General features: G+C 42.4%; 1 protein-coding gene across 1 annotated transcript in view; it reads right to left on the reverse strand.

Annotated features, from left to right (window-relative positions):
* PHF20 (PHD finger protein 20) overlaps nt 1-25,044 on the reverse strand; it is a 135,775-nt gene that overhangs the window by 9,151 nt on the left and 101,580 nt on the right. Inside the window, exons 14-19 of the mRNA XM_082645833.1 lie at nt 18,522-18,620; nt 17,695-17,859; nt 16,309-16,487; nt 8,819-8,918; nt 5,696-5,891; nt 627-1,032 (exon numbers count right to left, since the gene is read on the reverse strand). Coding sequence (XP_082501959.1) covers nt 627-1,032; nt 5,696-5,891; nt 8,819-8,918; nt 16,309-16,487; nt 17,695-17,859; nt 18,522-18,620 — 1,145 coding nt within the window. The remainder of the gene's footprint in view (nt 1-626; nt 1,033-5,695; nt 5,892-8,818; nt 8,919-16,308; nt 16,488-17,694; nt 17,860-18,521; nt 18,621-25,044) is intronic.

Consider the following 25,044-nt stretch of genomic DNA (forward strand, 5'->3'; position numbering starts at 1 on the left):
TCCTCACTGACAACTGAGGACAGCGCAGAATGAGACCAGTGAACACTGGCAAGAGAACACAGGGGGCTCCAGAAGAGAATGACTTAAATAACAAGAAACTGAGAGTTATCTCTTGGGAAAACTGATGAAACCAGCAAATATTTTGACAAAATGGACTGTTCCTATGTCAGGGCTGCAAAGTGAAAAGTAAAGCCAGCATAGAATTGTACTGAAAACCTTATGCCTAACAAAACACCCGACTCATTCTTTGCTCGTGCGAAGGATTAGCACCCACGGGCAACTATATGTTGCATTGAAGAAAAAAACTCACTTTCCTAACTTACTTCCATTTATCAAGTTCCAGTCAACCCTTTTCCCCTGCTACCTCCCACCTCTCCACACCCTGCCCCCGACTCTGCCATTTTGTGGACATTTCCTAGAACCAATGATCTTTGGGGTTTAAGTGGGCTCTCTTGACTTTGTACTCATTTTAACAGACCAAAAAACATCTATGATAAGCAAATTTATATACAGTTTTACAGTAAATACAACTCTATAATGAACATCTTCCACAGAACATTTAGCCCTAGGAGAAGGTACAAGCACTCAAACACTGAATTAAGAACCAGTACAAGCGAGCCCCATACCTTTGGGGAGCTGGGTTTGGGGTCACTGTCCCCTCTGCTCCTGTCTTGTTCTAGAGGCCAGCCCAGGCGCGGAGAGAGGGAATCGTCACCATTCTCGTGGAGGGGGTTGACTGCATCGTCAAGGGCAGAGCGCCGGGTCTCCACCACCAGCTTCTGTTCCACAGCAGGGTAGTAGGTGCGGGGCTTCTGGTAGCAGTGCTCGCTGGTGATATATGACTCCTCCACAGACCGGGGCAATGGCAGGGGCAGAGGCTTCTCCACCGCCCCGTTCAAAGTTCTATAGCTTGGGGCTTCCTCCCTGCTCTTGGCTTCAGTGACATGGATGTGTTTGGAATGAGATCTCCCCTCCGCCAGATGCTGTTTCCAAGGCTGACACCACAGCTGCAGATCAGGATGTTCCCGGCTTCTGTTGGGAGGGCAAACAGAGAGGGCTTTGGAGTACCTGGGACCACTGCAGGGGCTTTCCAATAGGGGGGAAGACCTCCCACCTGGGCCAACTGGTACAAGCCACTATTTGCCACACAAGAGGGAATGTAAATCAGCAGCCTCTGAGGAGACCACTTCCAGGCAAGCTCTTGCTGTATCACTCACAGTGAGTGGGACTGGACTTAGGAGTCAGAAGACCTGACTGCATTTCAGCTCAGCCGCTGATTAGCAGTGCAGCTGGGCCGAGTCACTCAGCCAGCCTCATTCCCATTTCCTCCTCTGCAAATCTGGCTAACCATCTACCTGTCTGCCAGCAACCACTGAGTTTGCTATAGATGAAGTGAATTAATTTGAATGGAAGTACAGTACTTTGTTGGCAGTAAAGTGCTCTTCAAATGTGACTTGCTAAAAATAACCTTAACTTATTAATAAACAGCCATGATAATCCTGGCATGCAATGGCACTCAATTACACAAATCCAGTGGTGACCCGGGAGGGAGGTGGTAACCAGAAGTCATCTAGGCATAGGCCATTAATAACAAAATCTTCTTTTCGCACCATTCCAAAGAGGAAAATCTGTTATTAAAGAACAAGGATTCTGCTCCCTTTTTGGGCCACAGACACTTCTGAGAATCTGAAAGCTCTTGCTACATGTATACGTGTACATAAAACTCTGTGTATGACTTCAGAGTTTCCCACAATCATTCACCGTCTGAGGTTTGACCCAACAGAAAGGCTTTAATTTACTGGATCATAATCAATTGTAAAAAAGGAAAAACAGAACAGAAAATACCAGAATGCACCATTCTAAGTAAGAGTAGGTGTTTTGTGAAATTTTAGTTTCAGTTTTGTACGTGAGTGATATAAAATGTATTTCTTACTGTGGGATATATATTTAAGTTTAAAAGCCACGACTCTAGATAAACTTCACCTTTTTAACTCTTGCTTACCACCCAGAACTTCCATTATAACCTTGGATCATTAAATGAAATGAAGAAAGAAAGGAAAGGAGAAAAGGACGGAGGAAGAAAAACTGGGCTTCCCGAGTAAGGCCCACCAGCTACCGGCAGTTCCTAGCTGGCAGGGGTGTTTGCAAGCAAGTGGGAGGATGGACAGGTACTACTCACATTTGGTTCACAGATGTGCAGAAATGTGTGGGAGCCTTTCCAACTGTCACAATGACTACTGATTGTCACATATGTGGCCTCAGCATTCAGTTCACTGAATTCAGAGATGCTAAATAATCTGTAATGCTCGGTACAATTCCACACATACAGAGAATTATCTCATGGTATAATTGTAAACATTACCTTCACCAGTCCCAACTGAGAAACACTGAAACCAGATCAGCAGGAACTCAGCAGCAACTCCCACGTATAGATACCCCCCACCCACCCCCACACACTTTCCTGAAGCCTTCTTGCAGAAATGGAGTAGGCCATAAATAGGACAGCATGGAATGATCTTACAGAACCTAAAATTCTGCTCACAAGGGGCTACAACTATCCTTTCTCGGCTCTCCCACGCTAGCAATCCTCAATACCACTCCGATCCACTGGAGAAGGAGAGGAAACCACCAGCATCGAGGCAGCCTGGGTCCCTGGCCACTTCCAACAGGGTACCACAGCCTGTACCAGGAACCTAGGACCCCAGACACGCCTCTGAAATCATAATTGCATCAGAGGAAATGGGAGTCCTTGTTCACTTTCAGGTCTACTGTAGCCTGAAATCTGTTAACTTGGAGGATAGAGGCCACAGTATGGACCTGTTCTTGCACGAAAATCACAAAAGTCTTTGCTTCCTCCCTCCTACAATTTTCACCCTCCCAGCTAAGATCTGAAGCCCCAGCTACTACACAAGGATGACCCTGGCCTTTCTTTGTAAGCCCTGTCAATCATGAAGAAGGTATGCACAGCCATGCATGTTACTTTTGAAATGACAACATTTGAAGTTATTCCCAGTTTTACTGTTTGCCTTTGAAAATGAATCCACCAGGTCACTTAGGAACAAAATTTCTGAGAATGAAGACCCAGAGCCTGTGATAGCAGAGACTATCCAGGTGTACAGAGACATACTGGGACCACCTCCCTGTCTCCCAGGCTCTTTTCTCCATATATAATGACTAACAAAATCTCCCTATACTCCCTCCTGAACTTCTTGGAGAAGTCAGATTTAATTCCAGTACAAAGTCAGTGCTATAAAGATGAAGGATCTAGGGGCTTCCCTGGTGGAGTAGTGGTTGAGAATCCGCCTGCCAATGCAGGGGACACGGATTCGATCCCTGGTCCGGGAAGATCCCACATGCCGCGGAGCAACTAAGCCTGTGTGCCACAACTACTGAGCCTGTGCTCTAGAGCCCATGAGCCACAACTACTGAGCCCGCGTGCCGCAACTTCTGAAGCCCGTGTGCCTAGAGCCCGTGCTCCACAATGAGAAGCCACCACAATGAGAAGCCCGCGCACTGCAACGAAGGGTAGCCCCCGCTCGCCGCAACTAGAGAAAGCCTGCACGCAGCAGCAAAGACCCAACACAGCCAAAAATAAATAAATAAAATAAATAAATTTATATAAAAAAATTAAAGATGAAGGATCTAAATGGGGATTCAGAACGAACAAGGTTCTGGAATATGGGACAGGGCTGGAGCACTGGTATTTCAGTGAGAAGAAAGAGAACACCATCTGACTGAATCCTCAAATGAAAAGAAACAGCAACATTTACAGTCAGGAGCATCATCTGAGGTTTGCCCTCACCTTCCACCTGTCTCAGTCAATTTCTGGCATCTCGTTAAGAAGAAATTCACTTGGCTTATATGGAGGAAAATTTTCTGATTTTATAAAATGTGAGGGAATACCTAGTCTAAGACATCCAAAGCAGGGTCACTTGATTCAGTTCACCTCAACAGATACCGTCACAGTAACGGCTAATTCCCCCAGTAACCATCCTTTCCTTCTCTTACACCCACCTCCACCCTCACTCCTGAGTTTGCTCAGGGCACACGGCCACCTGGCTACTAGCCTCCTGCAGTTAGGTGTGTCCATGAAACCACTTGCTCCCCTCCTGGGGGTCAGAGCAGAGGGGAGGTACAGATGCATCTGCTTAGACCACACAGATGAGATTAACCCTAATGGAATGCCAGAGCAATAAGACAGAAGGAACCCAAGTCCCCACGCCCATAGCTGGAATCTTGGAGAAAGGCCACCTATGTGGCCTGGACCCCTGCCTATCTCTGGACCATGGCTTATGTGAGAAAGAAAATTCCATTTTGTTTAGCCTTTATTTTTTTGGTTTTGTTATAGCAGCTTGGTTTTTACCCAAATCAACATATACCCTTGCTGAATGTGCCCTGCTCAACCTCTCCTTGCCATGTCAATTTTACTTTGTTTCAATTTTACTTTGTTTACCAATCAAGAATGTTTAGGATGGTAGTTCCCTGGTGGTCTAGTGGTTAGAATTCCAGGCTTTCATTGCCACAGTCTGTGGTCCAGGTTCAATCCCTAGTCGGGGAACTGAGATCCCACAAGCCGTGAGGTGTGGCCAAAAAAAAAAAAAAACCACACACGATGTTTAGGATGAATGGATAAACAAAATGTGGCATTACATATAATGGAATATTATTTAGCCTTAAAAAGGAAGGAAATTCTGATACAACTTACAACATAGGCAAACCTTAAGGACATTATGCCAAATGAAATGAGCCAGTCATAAAAAGAAAAATACTGTAGAATCCCATTTATATGAAGTACCGAGAGCAGTCTAATTCAGAGAGACAGAAAGTAGAAGGGTGGCTGTCAGCGGCTGGGGGAGGGGAAATGGAGAGAAGTTGCTTAATGGGTACAGAGTTTGTTTTGCCCCACACAAGGAGTTCTGGAGATTGGTTGCAACAGAGTGAATGTACTTAACACTACTGAACTCTACACTTAAAAATGGTTAAGATAGCAAACTTTACATTATGTATATCTTACCACAGTTTAAAAACCAAAACCCAAAAACTCAGAACATGGTCGTCCAGCGGTTAAGAATCTGCCTTCCAAAGCAGCGGACGTGGGTTCAATCCCTGCTCTGGGAACTAAGATCCCACATGTCGCGGGGCAACTGAACCCATGCTCTGCAACTAGAGAAGCCCACAACAAAGACCCAGCACAGCCAAAATAGAAAAAAACAACTTAGAACGGTACAAAAAAAAGAAAAAACAAACTATAAATACACCATTTCTTTTTCTTTTTCTTTCTAAGGCATTTTATTTTATTTTATTTTTTGGCCGCACCACGTGGCATGTGGGATCTTAGTTACCTGACCAAGGATCGAACCTGCACCCCCTGCACTGGAAGTGTGGTGTCTTAACCACTGGAGCACCAGGGAAGTCCCCACACACCGTATCTTGATTACAGTAGTGTTTGTATATACATTTGCCAAAACTCAATGAACATTTAAAATGGGTGAACTTAATTATATGTAAATTATACCTCAATAGAGTTAAGTTTTTTAAAAAAGAATGTTAATAATCTAACTGAGAATTTTAAATAAAAGTCTCAAACTTATCCATCTTATCACTGATTTTGTGGCTTTCCAATTTCTCATATTTATCCTGCCCTCTGCCCACGCCAAATCAGACTCGTCCCCAAAGCTGCAGGTGCCACACTTACTGCAAGATGCTCATCTTGAGCTGCAGGCCATGCAGAACCTCGATCACTCTCTGCACATCGCCGAGAAGCTGGTGGGTGGCCACAATCTTCTTGGCATTCTGGTGGGAATAGTTCTCTTCTAAAAATGCCAGGCCATGCATATGTCCCCTGCTCAACCACTCCTTGTCATACCAGTACTTGAAACCAGGTCTCTGACCTAAAGCAGTGACAATGAGAGAGTTAATCCTTGGTCTGAAGAAAACCCAGACCATTTCATCATCGCACAATTATCACACAAACTATTGGAAGGATGGACTGGTGTGTTCATTTTGTTCATTCATTCATCCAGTATACATTTACTTGGCACCTACTATATGCTGGGCTCTCTACTAGGTGTTGGGGATAAGGTAGCGAGAAAAGTATATAAATTTCCTGATCTCTGCAACTGGCCACAGGTAGAGTGGGAACTTGGATATCTTGTTAAAGTTAAATCACATCATTCCCTCTCCCACTTAAAACCTTCGATGACTTCCTATCGTGCACAGAAGAAAACCCAAGGCCCTGACTGATCTAATGAGGCCGGCAGGCCCGGGCTCCTTCCTGCCCTCCTTGCCCCACCCTTTCCGGAACACATTCAGGCTCTTTCTGGTCTTAGGGTCTCTGCTCTAGCACCCCTACCCCTGTCTGGAGCACTATTCCCCAAGGCCTTTGCAGGACTGGCTCCTTACCACCTCCTCAGAGAGGGCGTTGGTTACCTCCCAAAGTACGAGAGCCTCTTCCATGCCTCCTAGTCATTCCCGATCTGAGGGCTTTTGCCCCCTCAAAGCATTCATCCCTACCTAACATGTTCTTGTTTAGATGACTTATTTTGACATCTGTTGCTGGTCCAAACCCCACTCAAAGCCAGAAGAATAGGAATTGTTTTGTTCATGGTTATGTCCTCAGTGTCTGGCAAAAGGCATCGTGAATGGATTTATCAAATGGAAAGAAGCCCCAAGTGCCACCTACCGCCTAACTAAATGAATGGTCAGCCCCCCACTCCCTTCTCTGGACCTCCATTTCCCATCTGTAACAATGACAGATGAACCAAACAGCTTCAGCGGTCCTGTTCATTACAGGGATCCTAAGGAAGGACTGAAAACACAACCACACGTGACTTGGCACAGTGTTTCCTGCTGTAAAAGCCCAGGAAACAGCTTCCAATCAGACTGCTGTTCACCTCTCAATGGCTATAAAGACCCTAAAATAACCCGGGCAAACCCTATCAAGGTCCTCGCGCTCTTTCTGGCTTTTCTAAGACACATGGTGGGGATGCACCTCCACCCTGTTAACAACACCTTTAAGTAACCTTTAAAGAATAGATCTGTTAGATTAAACTTCTGGCCCAAGACTGCAGAATCAAACAGTCAATAAATGTGACAGTCACTGAGTGCTCAATTCAAGGAATCTATTCCCAGTCTTGGCAATTTTTATAAGAGTTCAGAAAGTGCATAGGGATTGATAAAGATGGTGTACATGATTTCTAAAAAGAGAAAAGTGGACGGAAAGAGTGAGAGACAATAAAGTAGACAAAAGAGGTTTTTAAATGGTGCCCTAAAGGAGTCCTGGGGATTATGTGTGGAATCTCAGAGGCAGCTGCCACAGTGGTAGCCTGAGCAGCAGGATTCAAAGCAGCACTACCTGTTTTACAAGACAAAGGTCAGAGACACCAGTTGTCCTCTCCTATCTAGCACTAACTGTCTGAGTGATCTTAGGCCAAACATGTCCCTTCTGGGCCTGTTGCTTGCCTGTTAAATGTCAAGGCTAAACTAAGTGGTCTCTGAGATCCTGCCCATCAATTATATTCTATGACTTATGGACTAATCTTCTGACCATATTCTTTCCTTGGGATAAAGGGAAAAACAGAGGCAGATTGCTCTCTGTCTATAGACTAATCTAGCACAAGAAGACACAGTGTCACAACAGAGGTTATCAGGCCCCAGGGGGACCTACTTGCTGGAAAATGAACTGTGGTAGCCCAGTCCCTCCCTATACAACCAGCAAAATCAAGAGACTTGGTCCCACAGGTCAGTTCTAATTCCAATCTTCTTCATGAGATTAGGAAAGTCATTCATTTCCCTGGGCATCAATTTCTTCCTCATAAGCAAAAATAGGAATAGGAGCTCCTATCAGGCCCACCTCATAGGACAAAAAGGAGTAACAGAAGCAGAGGCTCTCCAGCGTTGTGTAGCTGTAAGGGGATCATGGGACTGGACCCAAGGGGAGCAACCTTACAGGTGATGAATGGAGACGATGTCACATCCCACTGACAGCAAGACAAGAACCACAGATTTATAATCCACCCCTGAGATTTCTGGAAAGGGGAACCCAAGAGCCATAGGCCAGCCCTGCGGTCAAGGAACAATGAAACGAACTGATCCTAAGAAATTAATTCACTGCTCTGGGTGGCAGACAGGCTCTTTGCAAACACACCTTTCCCCTCCCGTCAAGGGCATATCTCCCTTCCAGGTGGCAACGATGCAATGGAAGGCAGATGCCACCAGAGGGAGCAGAGGCCGGTTTCCAACCCTTCAACAGCCCTGAAAAGCCAAGGACACAGCCCACATCCTCATGAACTCTCAAGAAAAGGAAAAGGTGCTCGCTCTGGCAGCACATATTCTAAAACTAGAACAACAGAGAAAAGATTAGCATGGCCCCTACGCCAGGATGACATGCAACTCGGTACAGCGTTCCATAGTTTATACAGAGTTTCAGTCGTACAAGATGAAACAGTTCTAGAGATCTGCTATACAACATTGTGCTCATAGTTTATAAAGAATACTGTACTGTACACTTAAAAATTTGTTAAGAGGGTAGAGCTCATGTTATATGATTTTTACCCCCACCCCCCCCACACACACAACAAAATTCTAGCTCAAGGCCAGGCCTTCCACTAGGTGAACCTCTTCATACATGCTCTCTTACTGCCAAGTTCAGGACAGCTGGCCACCAGGTGAGCTAGCAACAAAGGCGAAGAGGAGGCAGAGTCTAGCCGATGCTGAAGAAATGAGTCTCAAGACCACAGACACTCAGGCTGCTTCACCGCCAGCTGTGCTAAGGAAAAGGCTACATATTGTTAATACCCCTGACTCTAGAAATCTCTACCTGGAGGGTCTTGGCAAACATAACAGGTGTATTTCTCAGGCACATTTTCTTCCAGTAATCCCATGCAGACCCCATGCTGCCAGCACTGGCACTCTTCACACTGTTAGAATTAAAGAAGCAATAAAAATTAAACTCAGAAGGAATCCTCCATCCAAAAATAAGACCCACCTGTGGGGGGAAAGGGGCAGTGGGAGGCGGAAGCAGGAGGGAGGGAGAGGAGGAGGAGGGAGTGGGAGCTCAGCTGCAACCACTCTTCCAGAGCAGCCACTAGCCACCTGTGCTTTTAACATTTAAGTTAACAAACTAAGTTTAAAATTCAGTTCCTTAGTCCCACTAGCCACATCTTTAGTGCTCAACAGCCATATGAGGCTATTGGCTACCGTACTGGACAGCACAGATGAAGAACATTTAAATTAAACAGTACTGATCTCAGAAAAATGACTATTTTCCCTCCCATTTCTAGAGGCTTTCACTTTTCTTACCACTTTATAAAGAGAAAGGAAAAACTGTTTAAGTCCTTAGAGGGAGGTTAACTTAGAAAGACAAAAACCTGAGTTTGAATTCTGTCTCAGACATTCATTAGCTGTGTGACCTTGCACAGGTCACTTCTCCACCCTGGGCTTCAGTTTCCCCATCTGCAAAATAGGATACTATTCCTACCAACCGTGTGGGGCTGTTTGTGAGGAATCAATGGGTCACATGTCAAAATTCATATAGTAGAGCCCAGCACACAACTTTTATGTATTAAGAGCTTATTACTGTTACGAATGGGTAGGCTAACTCACTTTGATGCCTCCTGGACTCAACATATGCTAGCGCTTTGCATTTGTTCTTTCTAAACCTTACCAACGGTCACACAGCTGAGAAGACACAACAGTGGATCAGAACACAAGCCTGGCTGACTGCAAGGCTAGTGCTTTTAACCCCTAGGCTCCACTGCCTTCCCTGGGGAAGGGGGAAAGAGAGAAGGGGCAAGAGGCAGAGAGGGAAAGAAAAGAGCAGAGGATGAGGGCAGCACTGGGAGACAGACATGTGGCTGGCCTGAGGATAGCAAGCCTGAGGGCTAAGGATCCAGAGGAGGGAATGGAGGGAAAAGGATGCCAAAGGAGATACTAGGACACTTCAAGCAATTCCAAACCAGGGCCCTAAACCTATAACTACCCAACCAAATGGATGGCTCTGGAAAGTGGACAGCGAGCTTCCAATATGGTCTGGAGGGTGAGCCACCAGCCTGGCCACAAGGGAAAAAGCTCACAGTCCTCAGCCACTTGGAGTCAGATAGGCCCCAGGATCAAAGGGTTTTTATGGGCTGATCATATCAGAATCAACAGGGGCAGAGCTGGAAGACAGACTTCAGATAAGATGCGATCCAGATTCTTCCATTTCCAATGAGGAAACTAAAGGCTCAGAGGGAAAGAAAAGGGTATGAGACAACCAAGGCAGTTAGTAGCAGAAAACAGACTAATAATTAAGAATGGAAGTCTCTCTCACCAATGACTTCGTGTCTTAAGAACTAGGATACACCAAAATTGAATCAAAAACACCTAAGTTGAAAATTTCAAAATAACGTTTTTCATGTGGGTCTGGCTAATATACATTATTCATTTTTAAAAAGTTTAAATTGGAACTTCCCTGGCGGTCCAGTGGTTAAGACTCTGCACTTCCACTGCAGGGGGCGTGGGTTCAATCCCTGGTTGGGGAACTAAGATCCCGCATGCCGTGTGGTGCGGTGAAAAATTTTTTTTAATAAATATTAAAAATAAAAGTTTAAATTTTTTCTTGGTGGGGGGAGGGCAGCTGTGCCACGTGGTTTGAGGGATCTTAGTTCCCCGACCAGGGATTGAACCCAGGGTCCTGCCCTCCAGCAGTGAGAGCGCTGAGTCCTAACCACTGGATCACTAGGGAATTCCCCAAAAGTTTAAATTTAGAAGTGAACAAGAACAATAACAGAAAAGATAAAATATCTAAGAATAAATCTGAGACTAAGAATAAAAACATGCAAGGTCTGTGTAAAGAAAATTTTTAAATATTTGAAGGACATGGAGACTTAAGTCAATGAATGGAAAGTTGTACTTTATTCCTGGATAGCAAGAGTCATTATCATAAGGATGACAGTTCTCCTTGGATTAATATATAAAAATAATGTAATGCCAACAAAATAATAAGTTAGTAGCTCTGGAACTATACAGAAGCTGATTCTAATAGCCAGGAAATTTATTAAAAAGAACAAAAGGGGGTACTAGCCCTGCCAGATATTTTTAAAATATTATAAAGGTATAATAATTAAAATAGAATTGTACAAGTAAATATATAGACAGAGAGACCAATGGAAGAGAGAACCCAGAATGAGATCCAAACTACATACGGAAATAGAGTAAATAAAGGTGGCGTTTCAATATTAAGGCATGGTGTTGGGACAACTGTGTAGTGAGAGCCTTCACCTTATACCAGGATAAATTCCAGGCGGATCAAATACATACACGGTTTTTAAAAGATAAATGAAACCTCAAAAGTACCCGAAGAAACCATGAGAAATTCTTTTATTGACTTTTCTATAAACTGTTATGAACTTCCAATGAGGAAGCAACTGCTATTCAAATCTCAAAAGCCATTAAAGAAAAGTTTGATATATTTGACCTCACAAAAACAAAAAAATCTATCAGACAAGCCAAAAGACGGATGCCAAAGTGGGTACAAATATTTGTAACTGTTCTCACAGCTGATACAAAAGCATATCTACAAAAAGCTTACACAGGGACTTCCCTGGTGGTCCAGTGGTTAAGACTCCATGCTCCCAATGCAGGGGGACCGGGTTCGATCCCTGGTCCGGGAACTAGATCCCACATGCCGCAACTAAAAGATCCAGCATGTCACAACTAAAGATCCCACGCACTGCAACTAAAGATTCCACACGCCGCAACTAAAGATCCTGCACACCACAACTAAAGATCCCACACGTGGCAACGAAAATCCTGCATGCAGCAACAAAGATCCTGTGTGCTGCAAGAAAGACCCAGTGCAACCAAATAAATAAATTATTATTTTTTTTAAAAAAAAAGCTTACGCCAATGGCTATGAAAACAACCAACCATCCAACAGAAAACTGAATAAAGGACATGAACAGGCAGGGCAAAGGAAAAAAAACACATCTTAAATAAAAAGATGTTCAAAGCAACCATTATAAGAATAAAGTAATATAAGGGAACTTGAATTAATATAAATTAATGTGAAATGAAACCAGCCTAATAATATACATACACATTAGTATTTCTAGATTCTGGGATTACATATAAATATCAATTAATTCTTCATACCTTTATGTATTGCATGAAGTTTTTATAATAAACATTTACTACTTTCATCACACAAGTGTTATTCTCATGAAAAACTGTTTACAGAGTATAATTTTCATTTATATATGCATATATATATATATGTGTGTATTCTAGAATAACAACAGTGATTTATCCCTGGGTAAAAATAATCTGGGTAATCCTTGTTTTCTTCTTTGTAGTTCTTGGAAAATGCAGAAAATCACAATCATAAAATTTTTTTAAGTATATTAAAATAAATTACGAAATGGCTACACTAGTAGACTGTTTTTTCACGTATCTGAAGAGCAAAGATAAAGAAGTTTGATAGGGCTCTGTACTGACAAGGGCGCTGGTAAGACTGTTCTTTGGTACACCAGGGAAAGTGTATAGAATATTGCTGTGACACCAGTATTTGTCAAAATAATAAATGCATACCTACTTTGGTCCTGGAATTTTACTTTCAAAACTTGGTCCTACAGATACACTTACACAAAATTATTCACTACATCACTGCTAAGATTAGAAACAATCCAAATGTCCATCAACAAGGGAAGAGTTAAATAAATGATGATCCATCCATTATGCAACCATTAAAAAGAATGGGGAAGCTTTTCTACATCTGAAAATGGAATGGTCTTCAACATATATTATTAAATGAAAAAAAGATACTGAAAACACTATGTATTAAAATAACATTGTGTTAAAAAAAAGATGGTTGTACAGCAATGTAAATGTATTCAATGCCAGTTCACTTAATGCCACATATATTTAAAAATGGTTAAGATGGTAAATTTTATGTTATGTATATTTTATCACAAAAAGAAAGAAAAAAAAATGGAGAGAATATATTTGATATCACTTGTTTAGCCACTGAATGTTTCTGGAGTGATATGCAAGAAGATGACAAGGGCTGCCTCCAGGGAAAGCAAATAAAGTTTTTAAAATGGGCTTCTTATTAAAGCTGCTACACAATTTTCACTGGGGTCCAGCACCTAATGTTACATATTTGTTGCTCTAGGGCAAAGGTCAGCAAACTACAGCCCACAGGCCAAATTCAGCTTGAGTCCTATTTTGATAAATAAAGTATAATATGAACATAAACATGGTCATTCATTTTTTTGTATTGCCTCTGACTGCTTGGGGCAGAGTTGAATAGTTGTGACAGAGATCACATGGCCCAAAGCCTAAAATATTTATTTTCTGGCCCTTTAAGAAAAAGTTTGCCAAAACCTGACTTACAGCAATTAAAATAATTTAAATATTAAATGGGTTTCCTGATGCTCATTTTTTTATGTGGTACCCAGATTTCTCAAACATTCATGATTACTAAGTAGGATTTTAACCTTCCAGTGATTTAAATTAGCACTGGTAAATAAAATCAAATAATAATATACATGAACAATACTGCTACCAAATAACGAAAATGATCAAAGAAAACTATTTCTCTAACGTAATCTTTTAGAGAACAAATTCTAAATGTTTTCTAGGGTTGTGCAATTATCAATGTAAGTTTAAAATTTATTTTAAGAAAAAATTATTTGAACTTTCCTAAATGATGAATGTATTTAAAACTAGACGAATACGTTTTAAAACTTTAAACTGTATTGTTCCAGTTAGCTTCCTCTAAATTTATGCCTTTTGCTAAAGTTACTGAGTGGAAAAAGGTACCCTGCTCACAATAACAGGTATAGTCAGAAACTATCCCTCTATAACGCAAAGCCAGCTGGACAACAAGTGGACAGCAAAGAAGAGTCTTCTACAACAAAACCCAAGGTGTTCTGAAGTGAGCTCGTCACCACCACAATGCCAGACAGGAAGGAAGCCACAGTGCTGAGATGAGCTGCCGGGAAGGTCATGTGGAGCCTGGGAAGCAGGCGATGGAATTCAGTTCCTGACTCTGCCATGTAACAATGGTGTGGTCTCAATTTTTCAAACTTAGTTTCCTCACAGCACAAAATGGCACTTCAAGCTCTACCCCCCAAACACCCCATGATCTTTGCCACTTACAGAATAGTCAATGGAGAAAGTACCAGGGTGGATCAGAACTGCATCTCGTATACTGATTAGCTGGAAGAGCCTTGCCAAGAGAGGCCTTCGTTACTCACCCACTAATGATTCCTAAGGACAAATGAGGACCAAATCAGGCTTCCAAGGCCCAGAACTGAGCACACGCCCAGAGAGACACGATGAAAACTAACGATCTTCAACATACTTTTATTTATTTTAATTTTTGGCCGCATTGGGTCTTTGTTGCTGTGCATGGGCTTTCTCTAGTTGCAGCGAGCAGGGTTACTCTTCATTGCAGTGCACAGCCTTCTCATTGTGGTGGCTTCTCTTGTTGTGGAGCATGGGCTCTAGGCACGCGGGCTTCAGTAGTTGTGGCACACGGGCTCAGTAGTTTTGGCTCGCAGGCTCTAGAGCGCAGGCTCAGTAGTTGTGGTTCATGGGTTTAGTTGCTCCACGGCATGTGGGATCTTCTGGAGTAGGGCTCAAACCTGTGTCCCCTGCATTGGCAGGCAGATTCTCAACCACTGTGCCACCAGGGAAGCCCCAACATACTTTTAAAGCCAAACTTAAAAAAAAAAATTCTACTGGAGGGGAAAAAAACCCCAAACAAAAGGTTTTCATGTTACATACGTTTCTGAATTATATTCCACTGAGCTTCAGAGATTCTACAAATTGGTGTGTTTTATAAAATGGGACTATTTTAGAAGACAAAACAAAACAAAAAATGCACACTCCAAGCTTAAATGTTAAGACAACAGAGCCCACCAGTACACATAATTCTGTACTGCTAGGCTAACTTATTATTATGCTGTCCTCAGAACAAAGCTTTTCTTCCCATCTCTGATTAACCAAAGTGACTACACAGCATGCTGTTTAGGAAAAGTCCCCATACAATGGCCATGTTCATTAGGCTTGTCTCACAAAAAAAGGAAAACAACTGAGCCACTGAAATGCTCCAAGTTGGCAACCACCGCTCACAATCCCACCTGCATATTAGAGCTCATGGGAAGAGGCCAGCCATTCACATTTTTGAACTTAAAAGTGAAAATTATTCATTTTGAACTTCCAAAACTACTGCTTTTATCTGTTACACATTTGGGGGTCCTGTGAAAAGAGTCCATTAGGGAAAGGGGTTCTGATGCTGAAAAAGTGATTTGAAAACCACTGACCTAATGCATACCAAAGGTCATAAGTATCAGGAGCTATTTGAGACTATTCATGTACCTTGACTTCCCAGAGGTTGCCATGAAGGCTATTAAAAAAAAAAAAAAAGAGGGCTTCCCTGGTGGCACAGTGGTTGGGAGTCCGCCTGCCGATGCAGGGGACACGGGTTCGTGCCCCGGTCTGGGAGGATCCCACATGCCGTGGAGCGGCTGGGCCCGTGAGCCATGGCCGCTGAGCCTGCGCGTCCGGAGCCTGTGCTCCGCAACGGGAGAGGCCACAACAGTGAGAGGCCCGTGTACCGAAAAAAAAAAAAAAAAAAAAAAAAAGAAACTCCCAGAAGAATTCTAACCAACATAAACATGACTTACTTAAAAAACTCAGGTTCCCTGGAGTGAGCCAGGCAGCAGCCGCCTCCACCAGAACCGTGATTAAGAGCAAGAGAAGGGCCAGAGGCAAGCAGGTGCTGGCCAGTGATGGTCTCCCCAAGCGGGCAGGGAGGCCCCCCAACAGGCACGTCCCAGAAATGGAGACGACACACACAAATGCCAAGAAAATGAAGACTAAGAAACAGACAAGTTATAAAACTGGCCTCCATCTCTTTTGGCCATAAAGAAAATTTACCTGAGAGAGAAGATATGGATCCACAGGAAGATCAAACTGCCCCTCCAGAGATTTGGGTCCCTACTGTTCAACTCCTCACTGTGTGACCACAGGCAAGGCCCTTCCCATTTGTGGGTCCAGCTGGCCCAAGCAGAGCATAAGAGGTTTAGATTCAGTGATCTCTCAAGTCCTCTCTTATTCTATTCATAGGTTATTTATACCAGCCTGAGATGCAGAGGAAGCTGAGCCAGTGAGCAAAGCTCAATCTGCTGCTGACAGCACTGCCTGCCTGGGGCTTCTGACATGACATTATTTTTGCTGGCCTCAGACTGTATTCCCTCAAAATTCCCTCCAAGGACCAGTTTGTGCTCCTCTATACCTGTGTCTCCTGGAAGCTCCACCTACCTGAATCATGAAGTCATTTTCCTCCTGAACCTCACAGATGCAGCGGACCACTTCAAAATCATAACGGTCCTCCCCATCAAGTTCCTCATCTGGGTTAGTGGTCACGTCAACATCTTGGCCATACTCCTCATCACTCCAAAGAAAGCTCTCGGAGGAGGAGTCACTCAGATTATCTTCTTCTGAGAGGAAAGGGAAAACAACAGTCACTTTTAAAAATTAGAGTTAGAGGGCCTCCCTGGTGGCGCAGTGGTTGAGAGTCCGCCTGCCAATGCAGGGGATACGGGTTCGTGCCCCGGTCTGGGAGGATCCCATATGCCGCGGAGCGGCTGGGCCCGTGAGCCATGGCCGCTGGGCCTGCGCATCCGGAGCCTGTGCTCCGCAACGGGAGAGGCCACAACAGTGAGAGGCCCGCATACCGCAAAAAGAAAAAAAAAAAAAAAAAAAAAAATTAGAGTTAGAAAATTTTTTAAAAACCCTAGACTGTCAAGAGTAGAAATGACCTTACAGACCTTCTCCTCTGTGAACTTTTTACAGAGCTGGGAAACACGAACTCCAATCTGTTCCTCAGGCCCTGTCATCTACTAACAGCCCGAATGATATGTGCTGCCCAGCAGTGAACTGGACTCCATTTCCTCATTTTCCTGACAGTGAAGCCCAAGGTAAATGGCTGCTCAAGGTCACAGAGCTCACTTGCGGAGAAACTGCAACTCCACATGAGCCACACAGATCATCATCCCTAACAACTCAAACGTGTTCCTTGACCTCACCCCACCCAGCCGTGACCTGGCTTACAGCCCAGTCTGTATCCACAGCCACCTTTAAAACTCTGTGAACAGTGGGGAATGAGGGAGGGGCAGGTTCCAGGGATAATCAGAACCAGAATCACTAGATCTTGGTACCTGATTAGTGGTTATTACAGCTAACCTCTACTGATCACTTATTCTATACCAGACACTGTTCTAAGTACTTTCCATATACTTATTAACTACTTTTAAACTCACAATCACCCTATAAGTTGCTAAAGAAGGGAAAACTTCACAAGGTTGACTCAGATTTCCCCAAGCAACCAGGTTAGATGCACAGGCCACCAACAAGAAATGGAGGAACAGGAGGGGCAGGTGTGCAAGGAGTTGGGAGATAATGGATTTGGTTATAGACACACTGGCTTAGAGGTACCTAAGAGACATTCTACTAAGACCAAAGTTGGAGAGAAGGGAAGTTCTGGGAAGGTATAGCTAATGGCCTATTTATTTGATGGACTTCTTGTTTAAAAGACCTAACAGACTACTTGCAGAAGTCCTGAGAGTAGATTACAATATCAACATAAATCCAGCCGTCTCAGACTGCCATGCTGTACAAATGATCAAGCCAGCAGAGCCTCCTTACCGGACATTTTCACTTTCCCTTTGTGGTTTCCAGATTCTGAGCCATGGAGCTGTGGGCTCATATGGACCCCGGGCTTGTGTGAGGACCCACACCTGGTGACAGCAAATGCCTTGGGTGGAGAAGGTTCCTGGGAGGCATCACTGATCTCCTCACTGCAGGGGCATTCTGGAAGAACAAGATCAGGAAGAAATTAGCACCCTCAGACATCACTAGGGCATTCCAGAATCAACCCCATCCACCCAACAGCTCTGCTGTTCAAAGAGCTCAAATGCTCAGAAGCAATTCAGCTAGAACAGATTTAGGGATTAATACTTCTAGCCACCTCCAAAAACCTCAAAACAAAAAGCTTCTTCCTCACCATCACCCTTCTCCCCTTTTTCTGATAAGATTGCTTTTCTAAGCCAGAAGATACTTTGAGAATAAAATGTGGCATCCCTTTAGCTCCCAAGACTGGAACACTGATTTTCTTAAAAATCAGCATTTTTGTTGGGGCTAGACACACACTTTTCAAGAAATGAATCCTTTCTTGAAAGGGTTCAGAGATGTGTGTTTCAGAGTTGTGTGTGCAGACAAATACAGTCATTCACCTGCATATCCTCTCCTACAATGGCGCTTCCACTGTGACAGAGCACACCGGCCAACACAGCAAGAGGGAGGGCTTTCTAAATGCCAGTGTGGCCTTGCAGCACCTGGGGTGAGCTGAGCCCACAAGCTCCATTAAAGGCCTGCTGGCCCTTCCTCTCCTCAGAGGCCAAGACTGGGGAGAAGCAACCCCTCCCTACCTACAGTAAGGAAATCCAAGTGAAACGCCCCAAGGGAAAATTTACCAGGTTTGGTTTTCTTTTTCTTTTTCTTTTTCTTCTTTGGCTTCACCCTCACAAACTCTTTGAATTTCTTCTCTTTATTCTTCTCCTTGTCTTTTGCAGCTAGAATTAAATACAAGTGTAAGTACTGGCATTCTAACATTTTGTTTTCAATGCCGGGATGTTTATGCTTAAGTAAGTAAGCATGCACAATGTGAAGAACTAGAATGGTCAGTAGAACAGAGTTCCACGTCTGGTTCTGCCTGGGAGGTCACCTTCCATCCTCCTTAGAGCTCTGCAGCCCCTTCTCTATCATCAAGCCTTCAGACCAGAGGCTGGCAAACTCTGGCCCACTGCCTGTTATTATAAATCAGTTTTATTGAACATACACTATGCTCAGTTGTTACATGTTGACCACGGCTGCTGCCATACTTCAATGGCAGATTCGAGGAGTAAAGACAGAGACCTTACGGCCTTCAAAGCTGAAATATTTATTGTCTGGCCCTTTACAGAAAAAATGTGCCAACCCTACTTAGATCACTACTCCTGAACACTGGCTACATATTGCAATCACCAAGGTAGATTTTGAGAAAGTGAATGCCCGGGTCCCACCCACAAAGATTCTGATTTAACTGGCTTGAGGTGCAACCTGAACATCAGGATTTTGTTTGCTTGGTTCTTCTTCTTCTTCTTTTTTTAATAACTGAAGTACAATTCATATAATATAAAATTATCCACTTAAAAAGGAATAATTCACACCTTCCAAAAACCACAACTTCATTCTCTGCTACTTTTCACAGCAAAACTTCTTAAGTTATCAATACTCCCTGCCAAACTTCTCAGTTCAGTTTTCCTAATTCCCCTCTAAAAAGCTTCCCACCTACCACTCAACTGAGACTGTAGTTTTCAAGTTAATAATAGCCTAACCATTGCAAAAATCCAGTTGTTTCTTCTATCTTATCAAACATATCTGTAGCATTTCAAATAATTGACCACGCCTTACTTTTTAGGTGTTAAGATATGTTTAAGCATACATATATCCTGTGACCTAGCCATTCCACTCCTCTAGATATTTACTCAAGAGAAAGGATAACTTATGTCCACACAGAGATTTGTATATGAATGCCCACAGCAGCTTCAGTTGTAATCTCCCAAAATGAAAATTGCCCAAATGTCCATCACCAGGTGAAAGGACAAATAATTTGTGGCGTATCCATACAATGGAATACCTCCAACAATAAAAGTATAAACTATTAATAATATGCAGCAAATAAGTATGCTGAGTAAAAGGAGCCATATAAAATCTAATGCATACTGCATGATTCCATTTATATAAAATTCTAGAAAATGAAAACTAATCTATATAATAGAAAGCAGAATAGAGACTACCTGGGGATGAGAGAGGGGGGAGGACTAGAAAGGAGGAATTAAAAAGGGGCATCAGGAAATTTTAGGAGGTAATGGATATGTTTACCATTTTATTGTGGTAATGGCTGGGTATATATATATGCCAAATCTCATCAAATTATACAACTTAAATATGTGCAGTCCACTGAACAACAACTAAGCTTCAATAAACCTGTAGGTAGGTACGAAGAAAGGGAGGGAGGAAAAAGAAAGCAATCCAGTGGCATGTAGTACATTCACAATACTGTCCAACCAGCTCTACCCCAGTTCCAAAACATTCCCATCACTCCGAAGTAAAACCACTTATCATTAAGCAGATTCTCCCCAACCCCTCAACCCTTGGCAACCACCAATCTGCATCTGTCTCTATGAATTTATCCATTCTGGACATTTCATATATATACAATAAGTGACCTTCTGTGCCTGGCTTCTTTCACTTAGCGTAACGTTTTCAAGGGCATCAGCGTTTTTAAAAACACTCTCCAGGTGATTCTGATGCAGAATCAAGATGGATCACAAAGCAAGTGTGGGGTAGGATAAGCAGTCAGGTTCAATTGATTTTAACTGAGCTCCTGTGTGCAAATATCACAAACATCTCATTTAACCCTAACAACCACCTGTGTATATCATTCCAGTTTCACAGATGAGGAAATTGAAGCTTGGTGAGGTGATGACACCTGCTTGAGATCATACAGACATTTAAAAACAGGTTCATCTGGCTCTCCAGCACCAAGTCAGCACTACCTCCGAGGCCCCTCTCCCAAACCGGCATCCAGGAACTGTACGGGAGGACGATGGGCTGCATCCCCCAGCTGGCAAGCCTGGCTCTACAGGTAGAAGTTAATCTACTGGCTAAAGAACACAGGACTTAAGGGTCTCTAAGCTCCCTTCCTGTTAAAATACTCTGCAACTGGGAAACAAAGTTCAACAAACAAGAACTCTAGAAAAGACCTTAGTCTAATTTACAGAAGTACTCTTTCTAAGATTAAGAAACCAGAGCCCAAAGAAATAAGGTGACTAAGCCAAAGTCATGCAGTTGATAAACAAAACATGGTTAAATGCCTCCTAAATTTCATTCATAAAAGCTATCAACAATATTTACTTTTCCTCTGATCCTGGAAACAGTCTTCCTCAGGAATAGAAACAGAACAACTCATTTCTGCACATTCGCTTGGCTACAACCACATTATCAGCCACGGTTTAAATTCGTTTATTTAACAAATATCTGAGCATCCACCATGTTCCAAACACCATTCTAGGGAGGAGGGATAAGGCAATGAACAAAAAAAGACAAAAACCCTTGCCCTCACAGAACTACATTCTAGTGGGTGGGGGCAGAAAGCAAGTAAGTCATATAGTATTTTGGGAGGTGATTAGTGCTATGGAAAAAATAAAGCAGGGAAGGGGGATAGTAGGGATGAGGGAAGGGGAGATTTGCAATTTTAACAGTCTGTGGTCAGAGAATGCCTCGCTGAGAAAAGGACATCTGAGCAAAGACCTGAAAGGAGCGAGAGAACAAAACATGCAGAAATCTGGGAGAAGAGTCTTCCAGGCCAGGGACAGCAAATGCAAAGATTCTAAGGACAGGAAGGCCTTCAGTGTTCAAGAAATAGGCACAGGGAACACTTCCTAACTCATTCTACATGGCCAGCATTACTCTAATACCAAAATCAGATAAAGACATTATAGAAAGGAAAACTACAGACCATGTATCCAACAATGTATAAAAAGAATTATCTATCACAACCAACTGGGATTCATTCCAGGTATACAAGGAAGGCAGGTTCAACATTTGATAATCAATTAATGTAATCCATCATATCAACAGGCTAAAAAAGAAAAATAATATATCAATTGATGTAGGGTATATGCCCAGTAGTGGGACTGCTGGGTCATATGATAGTTCTATTTTTAGTTTTGTAAGGAACCTCCATACTGTTCTCCAGTGGCTGTATCAATTTACATTCCCACCAACAGCGCAAAAGGGTTCCCTTTTCTCCACACCTTCTCCAGCATTTATTGTTTGTAGACTTTTTGATGATGGCCATTCTGAACAGTGTGAGGTGATACCTCACTGTAGTTTTGATTTGCATTTCTCTAATAATTAGTTATGTTGAGCATCTTTCCATGTGCCTCTTGGCCATCTGTATGTCTTCTTTGGTGAGATGTCTATTTAGGTCTTCTGTCCATTTTTTAATTGGGTTGTTTGTTTTTGGATATTGAGCTCCATGAGCTGTTTGTATATTTTGGAGATTAATCCTTTGTCCGTTGCTCCGTTTGCAAATATTTTCTTCCATTCTGAGGGTTGTCTTTCGTCTTGTTTATGGTTTCCTTTGCTGTGCAAAAGCTTTTAAGTTTCATTAGGTCCCACTTATTTTTGTTTTTTTTTCCATTACTCTAGGAGGTGGGTCAAAAAAGATCTTGCTGTGGTTTATGTCAAAGAGTGTTTTTCCTATGTTTTCCTCTAAGAGTTTTATAGTGTCCAGCCTTACATTTAGGTCTTTAATCCATTTTGAGTTTATTTTTGTGTATGGTATTAGGGAGTGTTCTAATTTCATTCTTTTACATGTAGCTATCCAGTTTTCCCAGCACCACTTATTGAAAAGGCTGTCTTTTCTCCATTGTATGTTCTTGCCTCCTTTGTCATAAATTAGGTGACCATATGTGCATGGGTTTATCTCTGGGCTTTCTATCCTGTACCATTGATCTATGTTTCTGTTTTTGTGCCAGTACCATACTGTCTTGATTACTGTAGCTTTGTAGTATAGTTTGAAGTTGGGAAGTCTGAGTCCTCCAGCTCCGTTTTTCTTTCTCAAGATTGCTTTGGTTACTCAGTGTCTTTTGAGTTTCCATACAAATTGTAAACTTTTTTGTTCTAATTCTGTGAAGAATGCCATTCGTTGGTAGTTTGACAGGGATTTCACTGAATTAGTAGATTGCTTTGGGTAGTGTAGTCGTTTTCACAATATTGATTCTTCCAATCCAAGAACATAGTATATTTCTCCATCTGTTTATATGATCTTTGATTTCTTTCATCAATGTTTTATAGTTTTCCAAGTACAAGTCTTTTGCCTCCTTAGGTAGATTTATTCTTAGGCATTTTTATTCTTTTTGTTGCAATGGTAAATGGGACTGTTTCCTTAATTTTTCTTTCTGATTTTTCGTTGTTAGTGTATAGGAATGCAAGAGATTTCTGTGCCTTAATTTTGTATCCTGAAACCTTACCAAATTCATTGATTAGTTCTAGTAGTTTTCTGGTGGCATCTTTAGAATTTTCTATGTATAGTATCAATTGATGCAGAAAAAGCATTTGACAAAATCCAACACTCATTCATGATAAAAATTCTCAGAAAACTAGGAACAGAGGAAAACTTCCTCAACTTCATAAAGGACATCTACAGAAAACCTACAACTAACTTCATATTTAATGGTGAGAACTGGATGCTTTCTCTTAAGATCAGGAACAAGGCAAGGATGTACCCTCTCAACACTTCTTTTCAACATGGTACTAGACATCCTATCTAGTATGATAAGACAAGAAAAGGAAATAAAATATAAATTGGAACAGAAGAAATGAAACTTTATGCTTTAAAAGGAAATTGGCCTTTACTATGAGTAACTTCACTGGAAGGATTTGAGCAAATGTTTGATGGGATTTGATGTACCTTCACCCACACACATATAGAAACAATTGCCCAATCCAGTTTTTGATTTGTAAACTCAAGTTTTAATGACCTTCAAACTAAAGTAACTGTCTCCATTAGCATACTGAAATGCTAACAGCATTAACCCAATCACTAGCAGAACTGGCTGAAGAGATACCACCTAGGTTCTGGATCCCTGAGACAGAAAGGTCCAGATGCAGGATATAAATTGCCAAATGCCAGGGCATACCCAGTTATCACCTAGTATGGTAGTTCCCTTGGGCTTCTCCAACAACAATCTTTTTTGCATTTCACATTTTATAAAACAGCATCACAACCTTTAGGGAACCCAACAGGCAATTAAGAAAAGGATGGTGAAGTTCATTCCATACAAAAGATTCCTGAAGACCCTACATTATTCAAACTCACATAATTCATGACTAATATTTCCAGAAAATAAAGGCATAATGAACACACTTTCATTGGCCTACCAGCTTTGAAATCATGTGGTTGATGAATTTTGTCAGTTTGGTAGGATTTGTATTAATTCAAATTTTATACATAAGGCTTTTTATATCACACAACTTCAAACTGATCAACTTCAATTTTGCATAAAATACATCTATACCTTAACTTGATTACCACTTTACAGAGGAGGAAGTGAAACTCAGAGAAGCTGCAAGATCATATAAATTGGTGCATAGAAAAGATGAACTCAGACATATGGGTCTGAGGACTTGGGCCATGTTGTGGGCCCTGTGCACTGTCCCTGATACAGGAAATGAGCATAGGGCATGGATCTGCTCTACAGTTCAACCACCACCACCCTTTCCCTGGCTGTGCAGATTTTGCTGGGTGTAGCCAAAATTGTGGATATCTCCCAGCATCTCTTCTACCCCTCTTTCACTGTGCAGCATCTAAGGGATTTGGACAGGACTGACTTCACACTCACTTAAACTTATAAGAGTAATCCCATGCCCCTTGTCACAGTCATAGGCTTAGACAATCTGAGCCTGGGCCAACTGGTTCATAAGGCAGGGACAGGAATGGAGTAATCCAACCCGAACTCGAGACTCTGGTCCAAAGTTTATTAAAAGGGTATGCTCTTACTTTCTTGTTAGGTTTGAATGAAGCAGCATGGAGTCTTAAATGATACTGGCTTCCATCCTCTGACCACAAGGGTTTAACCTGAAAACAGCACTGAGAGGTGAGACAACCAACAGGCCTGGAGCAGTACACCTTCCATGGACTTCCCTATTACGTGAACTAACACATCCCCTTTATTGTGGAATCAAATTGAATTGGGTTTCCTGTTACTTGTAACTAAAAGCATCCCAAGTGCTGCAGCTGGTCAGAAATATGGTCATATTAAGCTTTAAAGAGTCCACTCCTGAGGCTTCAATTAGAGGAGTAAGCACTGAGGATAAAAAGAAGAGATATTCTAGGAAATTGTTCTACAGAAACCTGTGTTCTCTGAACACAGAGGGAAGAGAGAA

This window comes from Mesoplodon mirus (genome assembly GCF_964341445.2).
Source record: "Mesoplodon mirus genome assembly, chromosome: 15".
NCBI classification, from domain to species: domain Eukaryota; kingdom Metazoa; phylum Chordata; class Mammalia; order Artiodactyla; family Ziphiidae; genus Mesoplodon; species Mesoplodon mirus.